General features: G+C 32.8%; 5 protein-coding genes and 1 pseudogene across 5 annotated transcripts; 4 read left to right on the forward strand and 2 right to left on the reverse strand.

Annotated features, from left to right (window-relative positions):
* Nucleotides 1–380: 380 nt before the first annotated feature.
* Nucleotides 381–2,769, forward strand: LOC107363410 (tubulin beta chain-like). Its single transcript, XM_089268299.1, has 2 exons — nucleotides 381–895; nucleotides 1,450–2,769. Exons 1-2 carry the CDS (start codon nucleotides 571–573, stop codon nucleotides 2,454–2,456), a joined length of 1,332 nt encoding a protein of 443 aa, XP_089124425.1. The 5' UTR covers nucleotides 381–570; the 3' UTR covers nucleotides 2,457–2,769.
* A 2,235-nt stretch (nucleotides 2,770–5,004) lies between these two features.
* flr (actin-interacting protein 1 flr) lies at nucleotides 5,005–7,497 on the forward strand. Its single transcript, XM_015930600.2, has 3 exons — nucleotides 5,005–5,179; nucleotides 5,396–7,111; nucleotides 7,190–7,497. Exons 1-3 carry the CDS (start codon nucleotides 5,167–5,169, stop codon nucleotides 7,297–7,299), a joined length of 1,839 nt encoding a protein of 612 aa, XP_015786086.1. The 5' UTR covers nucleotides 5,005–5,166; the 3' UTR covers nucleotides 7,300–7,497.
* Nucleotides 7,498–8,019: 522 nt separating this feature from the next.
* Nucleotides 8,020–9,306, reverse strand: LOC107363453 (uncharacterized). The gene is made up of 2 exons (XM_015930680.2): nucleotides 8,655–9,306; nucleotides 8,020–8,460 (listed from the first exon to the last, which is right to left on the reverse strand). The coding sequence occupies exons 1-2, from the start codon at nucleotides 9,126–9,128 to the stop codon at nucleotides 8,305–8,307; spliced, it is 630 nt and encodes a 209-aa protein (XP_015786166.2). The 5' UTR covers nucleotides 9,129–9,306; the 3' UTR covers nucleotides 8,020–8,304.
* Nucleotides 9,307–10,493: 1,187 nt separating this feature from the next.
* Nucleotides 10,494–12,247, reverse strand: LOC107363415 (zinc finger CCCH domain-containing protein 15 homolog). The gene has a single exon (XM_015930636.3). It carries the CDS (start codon nucleotides 12,075–12,077, stop codon nucleotides 10,854–10,856), a length of 1,224 nt encoding a protein of 407 aa, XP_015786122.1. The 5' UTR covers nucleotides 12,078–12,247; the 3' UTR covers nucleotides 10,494–10,853.
* A 673-nt stretch (nucleotides 12,248–12,920) lies between these two features.
* On the forward strand, nucleotides 12,921–14,684 carry LOC107363418 (cyclin-dependent kinase 9). Its single transcript, XM_015930639.3, has 2 exons — nucleotides 12,921–13,269; nucleotides 13,628–14,684. The coding sequence occupies exons 1-2, from the start codon at nucleotides 13,016–13,018 to the stop codon at nucleotides 14,487–14,489; spliced, it is 1,116 nt and encodes a 371-aa protein (XP_015786125.1). The 5' UTR covers nucleotides 12,921–13,015; the 3' UTR covers nucleotides 14,490–14,684.
* A 405-nt stretch (nucleotides 14,685–15,089) lies between these two features.
* On the forward strand, nucleotides 15,090–17,056 carry LOC107363446 (protein lifeguard 1 pseudogene; annotated as a pseudogene).
* The last annotated feature ends 186 nt before the right edge of the window (nucleotides 17,057–17,242 follow it).

Genomic DNA, 17,242 nt, shown 5'->3' on the forward strand with positions numbered 1-17,242 from the left:
TTCAACTCTATTTTGGATTATGCATTTGGTTTTGAATCAACATACATCAAACATAGTACTTTAAAATGGCAAAATAAAGAGTATCAGAGATAATTTACAATCCAAAAATAAACTAAATTCAGCTATTTAATGAATTATTTGGTTATCTGGCTTGACTAATAAGCATTCAAATCAAAGAGTAAAGAAGATTACTTCTTTACTCTTTGATTCAAATTCTTGTAAGCTAACAAATAAAATAATTTGTTAAAGCAGCTTAAACTTTATTTTTTTCATCATCAAAAAAAGTCCATCCTAACAGTAAGCTGGTGCCATCTGGAATTAAAACACAAGATTTTCAGCCTTATATTTGGAATCAGATTCTTTTGTCGTCATTTTTATTTTATTCCTGATTTAAAACTTCTGAACCAGTCTCAGTCTACATCTTATTTCTTAACCATCTTTTAAGTAGCTTCAATTTTATTTGTTGACTTGTCAATAAAATCAACAACCCACCTTTTCTTGCCTACAATGTAATAATTTAAAACTAAATTTTATTACGTGATAACTTCGAAATAAATAAAAACAATCAAAATGCGTGAAATCGTACATGTTCAAGCCGGTCAATGTGGTAACCAAATTGGTGCTAAATTCTGGGAAGTTATCTCTGATGAACATGGAATCGACCCCTCTGGAAGCTATCATGGTGACTCTGAATGCCAATTAGAAAGAATTTCCGTTTACTACAGTGAAGCAGGAAATGCTAAATACGTACCTCGAGCTGTTTTGGTTGACTTGGAACCAGGGACAATGGACAGTGTTCGAAGTGGACCTTTTGGTCAACTCTTTAGACCAAATAACTTTGTTTTTGGCCAATCTGGTGCTGGTAACAATTGGGCTAAGGGTCATTATACTGAAGGTAAGATGATGATGCAGGCTACATTCTTTTGTTGCTCTCATGCAATCACCAACTAGTCAGAATGGGTTTGCTTTTTTTTCTAGCTAAGTTTTCATTTCGTTTCTTTTATTGATAGCAATTTTTAATTTCTTTTGATTCTAGTTCATAATTATTTTGAATGCTGTCATCTTTATTCGATTTCATATTTTTGTTGCTGATTATGTTCAGTGTTGATTTGATTTATTCCAGATTTACCTAGATTTTTCAGATTTTGATATAGTTTAGCCAACTGCGTTATTGTTTATCCTGTATTTAATATAGCTTGGAAACAGTTTATGATACTCATCTTTTTTTCCTCAGTCTAGACGTAATTTGTCGTTATTACGTTATTAAACCCCTTATTGCGCAGCCTGCCAAACTTGAGTTCCTTTCAATAGTCTTTTTTTCTGGTTGTGCGCTTGAACTTACCCACCTCATGAAGTCTACATCGTGTTCATTTTAGACAATGAGCTGGGTGCGGTTTATCATGATCTTAAATTATACTAATTTGAATACATAACCTGTCTCATCTTTAGGTGCTGAATTGGTTGATGCAGTACTTGATGTCGTTCGTAAAGAAGCTGAATCCTGTGATTGCCTACAAGGATTCCAGTTGACTCACTCTTTGGGTGGAGGAACTGGTTCTGGTATGGGTACTTTGTTGATCTCTAAAATTCGGGAAGAATATCCTGACCGTATCATGAACACTTTCTCAGTTGTTCCCTCACCAAAAGTGAGTGACACTGTTGTAGAGCCTTACAATGCAACGCTGTCATTCCATCAACTGGTTGAAAATACTGATGAGACTTTCTGTATTGACAACGAAGCACTTTATGATATTTGCTTCCGCACTCTTAAACTGACTACACCAACTTATGGAGACTTGAATCATCTTGTCTCAACCACCATGTCTGGTGTTACCACTTGCTTACGATTCCCTGGACAATTAAATGCTGATTTACGTAAATTAGCCGTAAACATGGTTCCATTTCCTAGACTTCACTTCTTTATGCCTGGCTTTGCTCCTCTCACAAGCCGAGGATCACAATCATACCGAGCTACATCTGTTGCTGAGCTAACCCAACAAATGTTTGATGCTAAAAATATGATGGCTGCTTGTGACCCAAGACATGGTCGTTACCTAACTGTTGCTGCTGTTTTCCGTGGCCGAATTTCAATGAAAGAAGTGGATGAACAAATGTTCAACGTTCAAAACAAGAATTCCTCTTATTTCGTTGAATGGATTCCAAACAATGTCAAGACCGCAGTCTGTGACATTCCTCCAAGAGGTCTTAAAATGTCTGCAACATTTGTCGGCAACTCAACCGCTATTCAAGAGCTTTTCAAGAGAATCTCTGAACAGTTCACTGCTATGTTCAGAAGAAAGGCTTTCTTGCATTGGTACACTGGTGAGGGTATGGATGAATTGGAATTCACCGAGGCTGAGTCAAATATGAACGATTTGATCTCTGAATATCAGCAATACCAAGAAGCTACAGCTGAAGATGAAGGAGAATTTGAAGAAGAAGAAGAAGTTGAATGATCAAATCCATCGGCTCTAATATTATCAAAAAATATTGCGATTTCGCTTATTCTATTAACACCAAATAGTTTGACTGATTGCTAAAAAGAGTAGGAAGAAGAAAAATATTTATCAATACTCATTCATTTTCAGAATCCAACTATTACACTTTTCAGTTTTCAGGGCAATTAGCAATAAATTCATGGATCAATAACGTTGTCAAACAACGTTCCAGGATGAATATAAATTAAGGCACCGAGACTGTATTTTTTAAAATATTTGTTTTATTTACGGAATTATAAATTAAAATTTTAGATATCTTTCTTGTTTACAATTTGATTCTGAATTTATTTGAATAATTTATCGCAACTAATTTGATCGTCTTGGTTAAAAGGACGGATTCATAATTTTATATTCTTCCTCTAACTCAATTATTCCTTGATATGTTGAAGGATATGATTTAAATTTAATTTCCTTTGTTTTTATTTCGTTTGTGAAATAATCTAAACCAATGGATTTTTTTCTTCTGCTTTCATTGAGTTCGGTACCTCAGCTCGATCAATTATTAGACAAATCATGAAGGATATCGACAATTTCGTCTATTGTGGTGTGTTTTGGTCACTTTCGTCTTCACTCAACACAGTTTAAAGTCTTATTTTGAAAATTCATTCACCTCAAGACACTGAAATTACTCATTTTGAAAGTTTCGTGAAGCTTCTGTTTGCCTGTTACAAGTAACTTTAAATTTTGTTAACAAAATTTGCTGATAAACAGCCAAACTCTTAAAATATCAAAACTTGTCATCAGAATCTATCTTGTTTCCCAATTTAACCTGAAAACTTAGCTTTTAACCGTTTTGTTCACTTTTCTCAATTCCTTCAATTTTGCACATTTTCAGCTACACTTTGTCCAAAACAGGTGAACCATCTAAAAGGTATTATTACAATTCAATATCTAGTTTGATTAAAGTTCAAGTACTCGCTTTTTTAACCATGAAAAATGAATAGCACAATAGATTTAGTCGAATCAGTGATTATCAAACAAGATCAGCATCTGGTTTAGCAATTGTAACCTAAAATGGTTTCATGTGAAGTTTAATTTATCATTTACAAATAGTGATAACAAAGTTAATTTTCAGTTTATCAAAGCTCAAGCTCAGATACTAATAATATTAAATTAATTAGATCAGATCACTTCAATTATCAAAACTGATTATCTTTTACCAGTATAAATTCAATTTTAATGCTAAAAGTTCATCTTCAAACATTTGTATCGTTTAGCTCAAGCCTGTCGTTAATGAAAGGATTGAAGGCAATTATATTGTTAAGTTGTTTCTTTCTTGTTCAGGATTTCCGTTATGCTTCAACAATTAATTTAATTCATGCATACATTTCAGTTTTATTTAAAAAATGAACAATACACAATTTTATCTTAAGTTAGATATTTATCTGTTGACTGATTCAGTTACCACCTTCATGGCATTAACATTTAGGTATTTTCAACAATTTAACGATTCTTATCCTATTTTTATTCAATTTGGTTATTTAATAATAAAGTTGATTTGATCTTACAATCAATGTAAAACACATTGATGTTATCTTGACTATCGACTTCGTGTCATAACTCATGAAGAAAATGACACAGAATATTCATAGCAAATCATCTGACTCAAAAAATCGACGTTTTTCTCAATTTCTAGGTCATAAAAACAAAGCTTTGAATAGTTGAGTAAATGGAATCGAAAAAATTTTCAAATTCGAGTGAAGGACGAAAAAGTTATTAGCGATTTAGAGCCGGCTATTCGACTTCAACGCCTGTAAAAGTTGAAGTGCTTGATAGTTTATTTGTTGATGTAAAATGCATTGATGAGGTTGGACGCATTCAATCAATCAATTCAACTTCATGTCATCAGCTAGCGACTCAACAAACTTTCAAATCTAAACAAATCATCTGATTTAAGCAATTGATCAAATTATCTTAAGCCATTTCTAGATAATTAATTGAGTTTCCTAAGGAATATAAACTTCAATCGGATCAAGTAATTCAAGAAAAATAACGGAGTCAACTGTTTTTGTTAGTTAGGCAAAGTTGTCTTTAAATCTTTGGCAGATTTGCTGCTTCTAAGGATAACTTTTCGTGCGAAATATTAGTAGCTTGTCAAATAATTAGATGATGATGAGGATGATGAACGCTGATTCACAGCTGCAATTATTACCTGATATATGAAAGAGAGGGAGTCAAGAAGAGAAAATTACACCATTTAATCGTTGAATCATCTCTTTCTTTTCCGCCCTTTTCTCTTTCTATCCTATCATCTCACTATTACTCTTTCTGTGTATGCGTTTCACTTACCATTTACTCCTATTTCACCTCCGTTAATCCAAATTGAGTTGTGTTTTTTATTTTGTGACAAACAAAATTTAGGCCGATTAGTGTCTAAAAATACCAACTCTTACCAACGAAAAAAACTGGGCCTTAACCATCACCTAGCAACATCATCATCATCACCTTGCTTTTTGTTTCTCATCTTCTCAGCAGCATCAGCTTCTTCAAGTCTTGTTATTAACCATTTGTCAGTCTGTTTGCTTTTGTTGTCTATTGGTGATTTTTAAAGTTTAAATTTACAGTTTGCTTTCTCGTTCTCTCTCTTTTTCTTATATTAACTGGTTAATTCAATTGTGATTCTTAATTATTTTTAAAGCTCAACTATAAATCTGTCTTTGGAATCATCATGATTCATAATCGTAAGTTGAAGTTAGTTGTTGATCACTTGTTATGTAATGCTTTCTCACAATTTTGTTTTGCATTTATTGTGCCTACAATATTTTTTTCTCATGCATAACCGGCTTTCATAATTCACAAACCTAACCCAATTTAACTCTATATATCAGTCACTTATTTTAATATAGTATCTGTTATTTCATCTATCTCCATTGAATTTTTTTGATTTCTTATCACAGAAAGTATATTTGCCAGTCTTCCACGAACATCTAGAGGATTGCCACTAGTTTTAGGAGGTGATCCAAAGGGTAAACATTTCCTTTACCCAAATGGTAATTTCATCATTATCCGTGATATTGAACATCCAGAGATAGCTGAAATTTACACTGAGCATTCAGCTCAAACAACAGTAGCTAAGTATTCTCCATCCGGTTTTTACATTGCATCCGCTGATCAAAGTGGTAAAGTACGAATATGGGATACAACTCAAAAGGAGCATATTCTGAAGGCTGAATACCAACCATTTGCTGGAATAGTCAAGGATTTAGCTTGGTCTCCTGATAGTCAGAGGATTGTTGCTGTTGGAGAGGGTCGTGAAAAATTTGGTCATGTTTTCATGATGGAAACTGGAACTTCAGTGGGTGAAATATCAGGTCATTCAAAAGTTATCAACAGCTGTGATTTTAAACCATCTCGTCCTTTCCGAATCGTAACTGGAGGTGAAGATAATTTAATTGGAATTTTTGAAGGACCTCCATTCAAATTTAAGCAGCAATTGGAAAATCATACAAAATATGTCCAATCAGTTCGATATTCACCTGATGGTGAAACGTTTGCCTCTGGTGGATTCGATGGACGAATCTATCTCTTCAAGAGCAAAGACTATACATTAATCGGTGAATTGGGATCACCAGCTCATTCAGGGGGTTGCTATGGCGTCGCTTGGTCTCCTGATGGATCTAAATTACTCTCAGTTTCTGGTGATCGCACGGCCAAAATGTGGGATATCGGAAATATGACTTGTATACATACTTATAATATGGGTGATGATTTACTTGATCAACAAGTTAGTTGTCTCTGGCAAGGCAAAAACATTTTAACCGTTTCACTGTCTGGTTTTATAAATTACTTGGATGAGTCTGATCCTTCTAAACCAATAAGAGTTATCAAGGGTCACAATAAATCAATTACAAGTCTCGCTGTTAATTATAAATCAGAACCACCAAGCATCTATACAGGAAGTCACGATGGATTCATAAATCATTGGAACTCTGTTAACGGTGAAAATGATCGGGTTAAGGGTAAAGGTCATGCTAATCAAATACAAGATATGAAATATCGTGAATCAACTGGTGAAATTATTACAATCGGTCTTGATGACACTGTTCGAGCCATCGACGTTAATGATCAAAGTTTCAAAGAAGATGTGCACATCAAACTGCCTTGTCAGCCAAAATCAATATCATTTTTAGCCAAAAACCAGGATAAAGCTGTGATTGCTGCTTATTCAAGCATTACAGTAGTTAACTTGAAACAAAACAAGGTTGAACAAAATTTCCCTGTTTCATTCGAACCTACCTCAGTTTCAGTCCATCCTAGTGAAAATCATCTAGCTGTTGGTGGTCAGAAAGACCATAAAGTCCATGTTTACACTTATACAGAAGGATGTGATTCAATCACACCTAAAATTGAATTAGATCACCGTGATTGTATCGCCGATGTAGTTTACTCGCCTGATGGACAATATCTGGCTGTTGCTGATGCTAATAGAAAAGTTGTACTTTACAAGACTCCAAACTACGAACTTGCTCACAATGTTGAATGGGGTTTCCATACAGCAAGAGTTAATTGTTTGGCCTGGTCACCTGATTCTATCCATTTAGCTTCTGGATCACTTGACACTGGTTTGATTGTTTGGGATGTTTCCAAGCCTCATAATCACATCGCTCTCAAAAGTATGTTTTCAAATTATCTAATTGATCTATCATGTTTATCTGATTTATAACTCTTTTTTGTTTTTTTAATAATTCCAGAGGCTCATCCACAAAGTCAAATCACCCGGATAATATGGTTAGACGCAAACAGAATTATTACCACTGGTCAAGACTCAAATGTTAAAATATGGACAGTTGAATTCAAATAAATGTCCCTAAACCTCTCTTTTTCCAGTCACCTATTCAATTTTGTTTTTCGCCTTTCTTTGCCCACTTCATTCTCCTACCCTCAAAATATGTTTTGATTGACAAAAACAATATATTCTCCTCCTTGAACCATTGTAATACAAAAATTAGGTTCAATCAAATATAATTTTAATTTTTAAATAAACAAAGTCTCAATATTATTCCATCTAATTCGTTCAAATGAGCTACAATTTTGGTGCTTAAAAACGGACTGTATCATGTTTCATGACATGTTCCCAACTGTCAAACGATAATCAGAGGGTGGAAAATATATGAAAAGGATGAGCTTCGATTAGGGAAAATAGTCCAATACAATTGTTGATTGTTTTTGTATTAAATAGATGTGAACTTGAAAATATTACGGGCTAATTACAATTGACAAAATTTCTCAGTTGACTAATCAACCATACTCATTCAGTTGAGCATTTACTATTGTTAAGGTAACCTTAACTTTACTTAAACCTTAGTTTCTAATGAAAACAATATCATAACATCCTTAATCTTCATGAAGTTGCCATGAAAAAATATATATCAAATGAAATTATTGACATGAATTGGCAACTGCTGAGCGTAATTTTTGAAATAATAAAGTTTATTAATAGTAGGCTTTATTAAAACTACGAAAGATGTTATTCAATGATTTTTTTACGATTGTTGTTAGAAAAATTTAAAGAAAACAAACGTTACAGGAAAATGTTTTATTGGTAAATTAGATTATATTTTTTACAGAAGTCGAGGTAAAATTGAAATGCACATGATTGTTAATTTTAGTATTAAGCTAAAATAAATTGATCAATAGTTTAGTGATATAATAAATTTGTTTGAGATTTCCTTGGCAATTATGATGGAGATAGAAGTACAGACAAATATGTATAAAAATAATTGTTGCAAAGTATTGATATGATCTTATTGAATTCATTTACAATTAGTCTTGTTCTCGATTACCATCAGAATGGTTAACTGTGAGTTTATTGTGAATATCCTGTGCCAACAATTTGTATTCCACAAATCATTGAGATATGGTAATCCATGCAAGCCTGATATAATTGGATCTGGGCAATTCCAGAAGGAAATTGTTCTTCAGCCTCCTTTCGACACTCTGAATGTTGGTTAACGATTTGTGGCTGTAAATAATAGGATAGGGGAAAGAGAAAATAGATTAACATAAATTACAGAATACAAATTTACGCATCAGCTGCGATTGTTGAATTACCAAAACACAAAAATGAACAATCAAAAAAGTGAAAAAAAATTCTAAGCCTAAAGAAAAGGCTAAAATGTTAATATATTTCTTCCGCTATTAGCTTTATTAACTTACCTCAATTTCCGGTTGAAGTTTCTTATTTTTGATTTCACTTTCAGCTTTATCATAACGATAGCTTCCATCCTCAGCGAACCAATTTTCAGCGTTAAGAGCACATTTAGCTACTTCAGTTCGGTGTTTTTCAACACTTTCTTGGGTAATATTTTCTGGAAGAGTTATCGATTTAAGACAAGTCCTTATAATATCAGCCTTTTGTTTCTTCTCAGCTTCTTTAGGCTCTAGCTGTGGGCATTTTCCCCAGTTGATGGTGGGTGGACGATGTGGACCTGCGACTGGAGTAGGAGCGTCTTCATCACTTTCCGATGAACCCTCTTGATCACTTGATTTATCGTTAACACTAGTAGAAGCTTCTTTAGTATCTTGAGTATCAGGATTACTGTCAGATGAACCAATAGGTTGGGAATACACAGTGGAAACAATAAAACCAAATATCAAACACAAAATCGTTATTGACTGTAAATTTTTCATATTGAACTTGATGGTTATTTTGAAAGTCTCCAAGTCAAATTAGATCTGTAATGATAAGCACAGAGTCACAAGTAAATATATACAAAAATAAAACGATTTAAAAACAACAATTTAAATGACTCTAAAATTGTTTGAGGTAAACTTTTCTAAATGCAAACAAGTTATCAATGAAGTCTAAAATGAAATGAGCATAGAGGCAAAAATACTTTGGGAATATATTAAAAAGGGAAAGTAAGAGTGGTTAAAGGAGTTGAACAGGAGAGCCAGTGTAGTTGATTATAATGAATTAAGTTAATAGAAATACTCCCTGAACAGAAAGAAAAGGAAATGAAATTGATTTACTTTTAAATTGTTGAAAGCAAAAGAGACTTTTTTGTTTGGAAAAGAGTTGAATAGGTTTAATGGTCTAGACCAACAAAACCGGTAACCATGTCAAGGAAAGTATCGAGCTATAGCATAAACTTTTGCTCTGAGCAACATTGATTTAATTGATTCTGGCCAATCAGTAAATCAACAAGTAAACATGTTGAAAACTGAAAGAATCAACAATTAAATTGGACTCTATTTTATCAATGTTGAATACAGAGTATCTTTTGAATGTCGCATTGTTGCTTTTGTGTCACATTGTGTAAATTTGCAGCATCGCTTTGGGTTTACCTGATAATGGATTGTTTATGTTTCATTGGCAAAAGTAACATTTAAAAAAAACTGAAACTCCCTTGACATGATTAACGGTTGGTTAATCTAATAGGTTAGTTAAGAAGGAATAATGAAGGTATTTTTCTTCACCAAGTTGACCGTTAAACAATGAATCAAATTTTCCGATAATTGACTTTGCACCGAGAATAATGTAACATTGCTGTTTAGAGTGAGATAATATATTTCCTCATGTGAAACTTGTGAAATCGATTTCATTAGTTGATTCAAATCACGCTGATTGTCAAATGTCAAACGCTTTTTGTTTTCGTTACAATTGATTTGAAGTCTTTTGATTCCAAATGTGCGGCCCTATCATCATTTGGTTTTCTCAATCAAGGAAAGATATTGTTAGTTCGATAGCTGTTTGGATATGTGTTGCCGCATTTTGATTGAACTTTCATTTCACTCAGAAATTCCATGATTGAATTGCAAATCATTAATTGTTTGCGCGATAATGAGTCATTCAACACGAGGACAGAAGGTTAAATGATGTTGTTATACTTTTGATCATGAAAACAGTTCACGACTGAATAAATTGTCTTAGCATTAAACAATTAGACTTTGATTTGAATTTTCATCAAAATTGTATGAAAATTGTATAATCACAAGTTATTTACATTGTCAATTGGTCAATCATATTAAAATTAACTGAATTTATATCCCTCATCAATAGGCGAAATATTTATTAACAATCATCAAATATCATTTGATTAATTTTGTTAGCTCCTTGTAGGCTTTTCATAATAAACAGATATGACAGTAGTGGGCACTTTTCAAGTGAAACACAGAGTCAATTGATTTCAAAGGAAATTTGCCAATATCTCAAAGATGTTAATTAACTTGATCTTGGTCAGTTAAAAGGGTGCGAAAGAAACAGGAAAAAGGGCGAAGAAATAGAGACAGAGAAAGAATATAGAAATAAATCAAAGTTTGTAGATAACTGATATAGATGCACTTGGACTTTCTTCATCTTTTATAAACTAACTAGTGAACAAATCACTAGATTAATAGGATATAAACATCACATTAAGACGCATCAACTTTTAAATCAGCAAGCTCTTCATCCAAGTCATCGAGATCTTCATCGTCATCAAATAAATTTTCATCAATAGGAATGTCGTCAATCTTGACTTCAGAAACTGACGAGGTAGTTGCTGTTGCTTCAGCAGATGGGGCAGCATCGCCTGTATCATCGTCGTCCCGAGTATCGAATTGTCGTTTTCCTAATATTTGTGTACCACTACCATCAACATCCCTAAGATCATTTTGCAAAGCATTGAAATCAATCTCTTTAATTTGTTGATTGCTACTTTCATTATCATCCTCATCTTCTCTCCTGAGATTATCAAAGGTAGCTTCATCATCATCCAACGCTCCATCATTGACAAGATCAGGGTTAAAAGTGAACATCTCCCGACCACTGAGACCAATATTACGACCAGCTTTATATTCTGCTTTTTTCCTTTCCGTTTCTTTTCGGCTTTTCTCTCTTTTATCGTTGATTTTTCTCTTTTTCCATTCCATAAAGGTTTGTAAGGTAATCTTTGGAAGATTATAGTCTAGTTTGGCTCTTTCTTTTTCCACTAAATCTTCAATTGAAATCTCATCTTTTTTGTCAGCTTTTTTAAGGTCTCTTTTCAACACAAATCCAGGCGGAAGAGCATGTCGATAATGACATTTATCAGCTCCATTAGGACATTCCCAGAACCATCCATATTTACTAGCTTCAAGTGCTTCTAAGAAAAATTTACAAATGATTTCGGTCTTGGGCTTAGTTCTTTCCTTTTCTCCGTGTTTCTTTTCCACCACGTCTTTCAACTTATCTTCGTCCCAGTCTTCCATTTTGTCTTCTTCCCGAGTATCTTCGTAAATGTTACGTTTTTCTCCCTTCTTTTCGACTGCCAGATTATGACTGAATTTACATTTATCACCTTTACTACACTGGCCTTGCTTGAAAAAGACACAAATTACTGACTTAGGGTCAACTCCTTTTTCCACTTTTTGAGTAACGACAGGCTTAAAAATTTTATTGAATTCTTCCAATTCTTTTTTCTTCTCTTCCTTTTTAGACGTTTTAGGTTGGTCTTTGCCTTGATTTGCATTGTAACATTTGGCAACCTGCTGAATATACTTTTGAGTTTTAGCACCTTTCTTATTTTTCAGGCCAAATGTTTTATCTTCAACAATTTTTTCCTTCTTCTTTTGTTCAGTTTTCTTGCTTGCCGCTGGTGGTTGCTTTTTGGGAGGCATTGTCACTTATTAAATTGAACAATGAGCACTTAAAAATAAATGATTAACAACTAAATATAAGAGGATTTAATTAATTAAACAACATCAGAACATGAAAAAACAATAGGATTCACCTAATAAACCAAAGCCACGGCAAAAAAAACACATGCTTAATTCTGCCCTCTATTGTAAAAACAAAAGACTAGTAATGATAAATCGAAACAATCGATGTTGACAATATTTATTGAATATTTTAAATCAATTAAATTAAATGTTGTTACAAGAAGCTAAAAATTATCTTAAGATAAAATTGCCAATGTTAAATCGGTTAGTGTGCTTATTATAATAGCTCAAATCTGAAAATTAATGTTACATAATTTTTAATCTAACAATCGTAAGACTTTACAATAATATTTCAAATACAAAACATTTTGTAAAACAAGTTCAAGTTTAGTCGATTTAAGACCGAATACGATTTTCCATGACTTAAGTTAATTGCTTTTTGGGTATTTTGACAAATAAATTCAATCCTAAACTCTTTTGAAAGATTTAAGTCTCTAAACAAGTCGAAAGAAACAATTAACTGATTAGGTTAGCCAAAAAGCCCCGAAGCTAATCCTTATCAATTGCATTCATATTCAAGTTTGATCTACAATTTTTAGTACGGATAATTGTAAATTGTTTGAATCTTGTTGTCGTAAATAGATTAACTTTAATTCGTTTAATTTTAAGATCTTTATTTCTGAGTTTTCACCAAAGACTTGAATTAAGTTAAACTGTTTAGGTTTCTGACGAATTTTCAACTCACGCGCAGCCTATGATGGATTATAAGCTGTTTATAAATTTGTTTTCAATTCTTCTGGCTATTTAAATGAAAATTTTTACAATAGGAAGCTATTCATTAAATTGTATGTTATTGATAGATATACTTGGTAAATTTATTTGAAAAAGTGTACATCATGGCTACAGATGATGATTTCTTGTTTCCTTACTGTGACGATGTCAGCAAGTATGAAAGATTGGCCAAGATTGGTCAAGGTACATTCGGTGAAGTGTTTAAAGCAAGACATCGACAAACCAAAAAATTGGTGGCGTTGAAAAAGATTCTGATGGACAATGAGAAGGAAGGATTCCCAATCACTGCTCTGAGAGAAATCAAAATCTTACAACTTCTCAAGCATGAGAATGTTATCAACTTGATAGAAATATGCAAGTAAGTATTTTTCATTAACTATCAAAACCTCCAGTATTTTATCCTCTACTCATAGTCTAACACTGACAAATTTTGTCATCTTAACTCGCAATGTTTTTGGAATTTATAATTATTTTATAGTAAATCCAGTACCTATTTACTTTCTATTTACATTTATGTCAATGAAAGTAATTCCTGATTAGGGGTCGATGAGAAAATTTTGTTTGTTGAAGCCTGATGGAAAACAAAAAAGTGAAAGAAATTATATGTTTCTCATTACAATCGTATTAGAATGAACACTAACCATTCATTTTCTCATGGCACACAATTTCAATGCTTATTATTTATCTAATCAATCAATATCTCATTTATTTTGCAGGACTAAAACCAAAACTGAAGGATCTAAAGGTGCCCCAGCTACATTTTACCTTGTTTTCGATTTTTGCGAACATGATTTAGCCGGACTACTCAGCAATATCAACGTCAAATTCAGTTTAGCTGAAATCAAAAAAGCGCTAAAACAGCTTTTTGAAGGACTGTTTTATATTCATAGCAACAAAATATTACATCGAGATATGAAAGCGTCAAACATTCTAATTACCAAGGATGGGAAATTGAAATTAGCTGATTTTGGACTTGCCCGTGCTTTCAGCTCAAGCAGTAAAAGCAACAAATATACAAATCGTGTTGTTACTCTTTGGTATCGTCCTCCAGAGTTGCTACTAGGTGAACGTAACTATGGTCCATCAGTCGATCTTTGGGGTGCTGGCTGTATCATGGCAGAAATGTGGACACGTAGTCCAATTTTACAAGGTTCAACTGATCAAACTCAATTGAGCCTTATAAGTCAATTATGTGGATCAATTTGTCCAGAAGTCTGGCCTGGTGTCGAAAAACTAGAACTGTTTAACAAATTGGAGCTGCTCAAAGGACAGAAAAGAAGAGTTAAAGAACGATTGTCGGGCTATGTGAGAGATTCATATGCATTGGATCTGCTTGATCGATTGTTATGTTTGGATCCAAATAAGCGGATTGATACAGATTCCGCTTTGAACCACGACTTTTTCTGGTCCGAACCTATGCCTGGTGATTTGGGTAAAATGTTATCACAACATTCCACATCGATGTTTGAATATCTCGCACCACCAAGACGCCCAAGACAACCGAATCACCCAGCACCTGGTAACCATCCCAAACCTCATACTAATCAAGACGGGCAATATCACGATAGAGTATTTTAAATAAATTTTATAAGAAGATTTGTTTTCCATTCTGATCTAAAATCACTAGATCTAGCTGTAAATAAATTTCAAGTAATTTTGTATTTTCTCATATATGAACTAGATCTAACATTCGACATTGCAAGTTTTCAGTCGATTCAAATTATATCCATGAAGATTTTTCATATTTCAATAAATAAAATTAATTTCAGACTACATTTGTACATATATTTATTTATTAAACAGAAACTTATTTCTCAAAAAGTCCATTTTCTGATTGACGACCAAAATTTACATCAGCAAAATGAGTTTCATGAAAAAATCTTCAATAATTGTACAAATAGCGATCCAAGTTCAACTTTTTCTCGAGAACTTTCGAGTTAAAACATTTTAATAGCACTAGTGGACTCAGTTTTATGCCCACAGAGTCACTACTCTTAGCTTGAAAGTCAAAGTTTTTATCCCTAGTCCTTAAATGAAAATCGGTGATTAATTGATGATAAATATTTGCTTTCATTTCTTGCAATCAATATCAGAAATTTATAAATTTTAATTATCCCGCACTACGTTGTCTGGACAACGTATAATGTCTCTGGGCATGAGATTTAACTTGAGACAGTTAATGTAAGTTTCAAGTTACTCTTTCTGTATTTATGCTTATTATTAATAGTTTTCCTGAATCTAAGTTTATTCATAAATTAATCCTAGTTATCTTGATGAAGTTCACTTTCAATCTGTTCTCACATTAACTGTGAAATGAACTCAATCAATTTCAGCTGGTGTAATTTTGGTTTATTGCCGTTTCATTAAATATTGAAATATTTTTTTGTGGCTAAAATATACTTGATCTGATTGACTCAGATCACTTGATAATTGTATGAGATAATTTAAAATTACTCAGAAAATTCATATTTATAAAAGCTTTTTGTCCGCAAGCTGAAATAGTATTGATATAATGGATTTATCCTAAAGTGATGCATCTATTGTTTGTGTTTCCTTGTTCTTTGATGCAAAACTCAGATAATTAAATTTTATACACAATTCAATAAAATCATTGTCACTCTTGTGAAAAAATCACTCCTCTTCAACATCATCCAGTGAAATTAGTAATCAATCATTTTGTGTTTGTGATTTTCTGTGACCAAACTATCATTTATTGGTAGATATCTGTCCTTAATGTTGACTATTAAGTTGAGAAATAAAACCTTAACTAACTATTGGAAGTGATTAGTAACCCCTTATCAACATTGTGATCAACAGTTTACAGGCTCATTATTCCCCTGCCATCATAGAAACATAAAGTCATGTATAGTAACTACGGAGCAACAAGTGAATCAATTGAATCAGCTCGACTTGCCGATGCTGAATTAGGATCTTACTCTGCCTTTACTGATAAAGCAGTTCGCCTTGGATTCATTCGTAAAGTACTCGGCATCGTAACAATCCAATTAATTATCACAATTTTGATCGGAACCGTATTCTTTCTATCAGATGATGTTCGTGAATTTACATATTATAATTCATGGATGATCTGGCTAGCCTTAATCGTCTCTTTTGCGTCACTTATCAGCTTAACCTGTTGCAACATTTCTCGTTCTTTTCCTGGAAATTTAATCTGTTTAACATTATTCACCTTAGCTCAAGCAATTACAATTGGCTTTTACAGTTCATTTGCACATGGTGATATACTCTTTGCTGCAGTTTTGCTTACAACCGTCCTGGTTGTGGCTCTGATAGCTTTTGCTTGCCAAACCCGGATAGATTTCACTGTTGCTACCGGCATCGTTTACTTGTGTACAATAGCCCTTCTACTCTTTGGCCTGGCATGTATCATTTTCCCGAACAAAATAACGCTTCTAATTTATGCCTCATTGGGAGCACTTCTCTTCTCATTCTGGCTTGTTATTGATATTCAAATGATTCTTGGGCGTAACAGCGTTTATCAATTCTCACCAGAAGATTACATTCTCGCCTCCATCATAATTTACCAGGATATAATCAATATTTTCATCAATATTCTCGACATCCTTACACATTCACTCTGAAATTAAGGTTTACACTTCAACCTTAACGTGATAAAAATCAAAATTGTGTTTTCTCCTCCAATTCTGTCTACACCAATTGATTGCCAAGAAGAAAAAAGTTTGCTGTAATCCAACAATCTCCTCATATCAATTCTGTGAATAATCTAAATATAACTTAAAAATTTATTAATATATGAAAGAGGTTTACCTAAATATCTTCTCAATTGCTGAACATTGCTTGGAAAAGATGGAATTTTCAAGTCCTGGCAATCAAATGAATTCAATTCACAATCATCAAAATGGTTGAAAGTCACTTTGACGTTCATGAGCTTATCTTATATTTCATGTAATATACTACAACGGTTTTGGAGTTTCAAAGCAGTTTCGAGCTATCAAAGATCGTAATTAAAATTTGATAAACACGGAGAAGCAGAATAATGCTATTTATATGCCAATTTTTCAGTTAAATTTTCTATTTTCTGTTATAAAATGATTTTTTTGTAAATTTTGAGTCTGATTATCTGATAATCTAAAATATAAAGTATCTAAAATTGAATTCATTAATAGTTTTTGATTTTAATCAATTCTTTCTTTATAAAAACGTCACTCTTCACCATTCAGTGCATTAGTCCTTACTATTGTTGAAAAGATTCTAATCGATGATATAACACCTTTAAAAAATCGAAAAAAATCAAATCGAAATTCAGTAATAACTATACATCATTTAATTTAGCAGAATAGATTCAATTA

Source organism: Tetranychus urticae, chromosome 2 (assembly GCF_039701765.1).
Source record: "Tetranychus urticae isolate SD_2017Ah chromosome 2, NJAU_TeUrti_SD_1.0, whole genome shotgun sequence".
NCBI classification, from domain to species: Eukaryota; Metazoa; Arthropoda; class Arachnida; order Trombidiformes; family Tetranychidae; genus Tetranychus; species Tetranychus urticae.

What these genes read in the sequence shown, in the direction of transcription:
- LOC107363410 (XM_089268299.1), top strand. Translation starts at nt 571, where the DNA reads ATGCGTGAAATCGTACATGTTCAAGCCGGTCAATGTGGTAACCAAATT. An exon ending in TAAGGGTCATTATACTGAAG is followed by an intron (nt 896 to 1,449) that starts GTAAGATGATGA and finishes TCTCATCTTTAG; the next exon opens with GTGCTGAATTGGTTGATGCA.
- flr (XM_015930600.2), top strand. An exon ending in TAATCACATCGCTCTCAAAA is followed by an intron (nt 7,112 to 7,189) that starts GTATGTTTTCAA and finishes TAATAATTCCAG; the next exon opens with AGGCTCATCCACAAAGTCAA.
- LOC107363453 (XM_015930680.2), bottom strand. Translation starts at nt 9,128, where the DNA reads ATGAAAAATTTACAGTCAATAACGATTTTGTGTTTGATATTTGGTTTT. An exon ending in AACTTCAACCGGAAATTGAG is followed by an intron (nt 8,461 to 8,654) that starts GTAAGTTAATAA and finishes TATTATTTACAG; the next exon opens with CCACAAATCGTTAACCAACA.
- LOC107363415 (XM_015930636.3), bottom strand. Translation starts at nt 12,077, where the DNA reads ATGCCTCCCAAAAAGCAACCACCAGCGGCAAGCAAGAAAACTGAACAA.
- LOC107363418 (XM_015930639.3), top strand. Translation starts at nt 13,016, where the DNA reads ATGGCTACAGATGATGATTTCTTGTTTCCTTACTGTGACGATGTCAGC. An exon ending in AACTTGATAGAAATATGCAA is followed by an intron (nt 13,270 to 13,627) that starts GTAAGTATTTTT and finishes TTTATTTTGCAG; the next exon opens with GACTAAAACCAAAACTGAAG.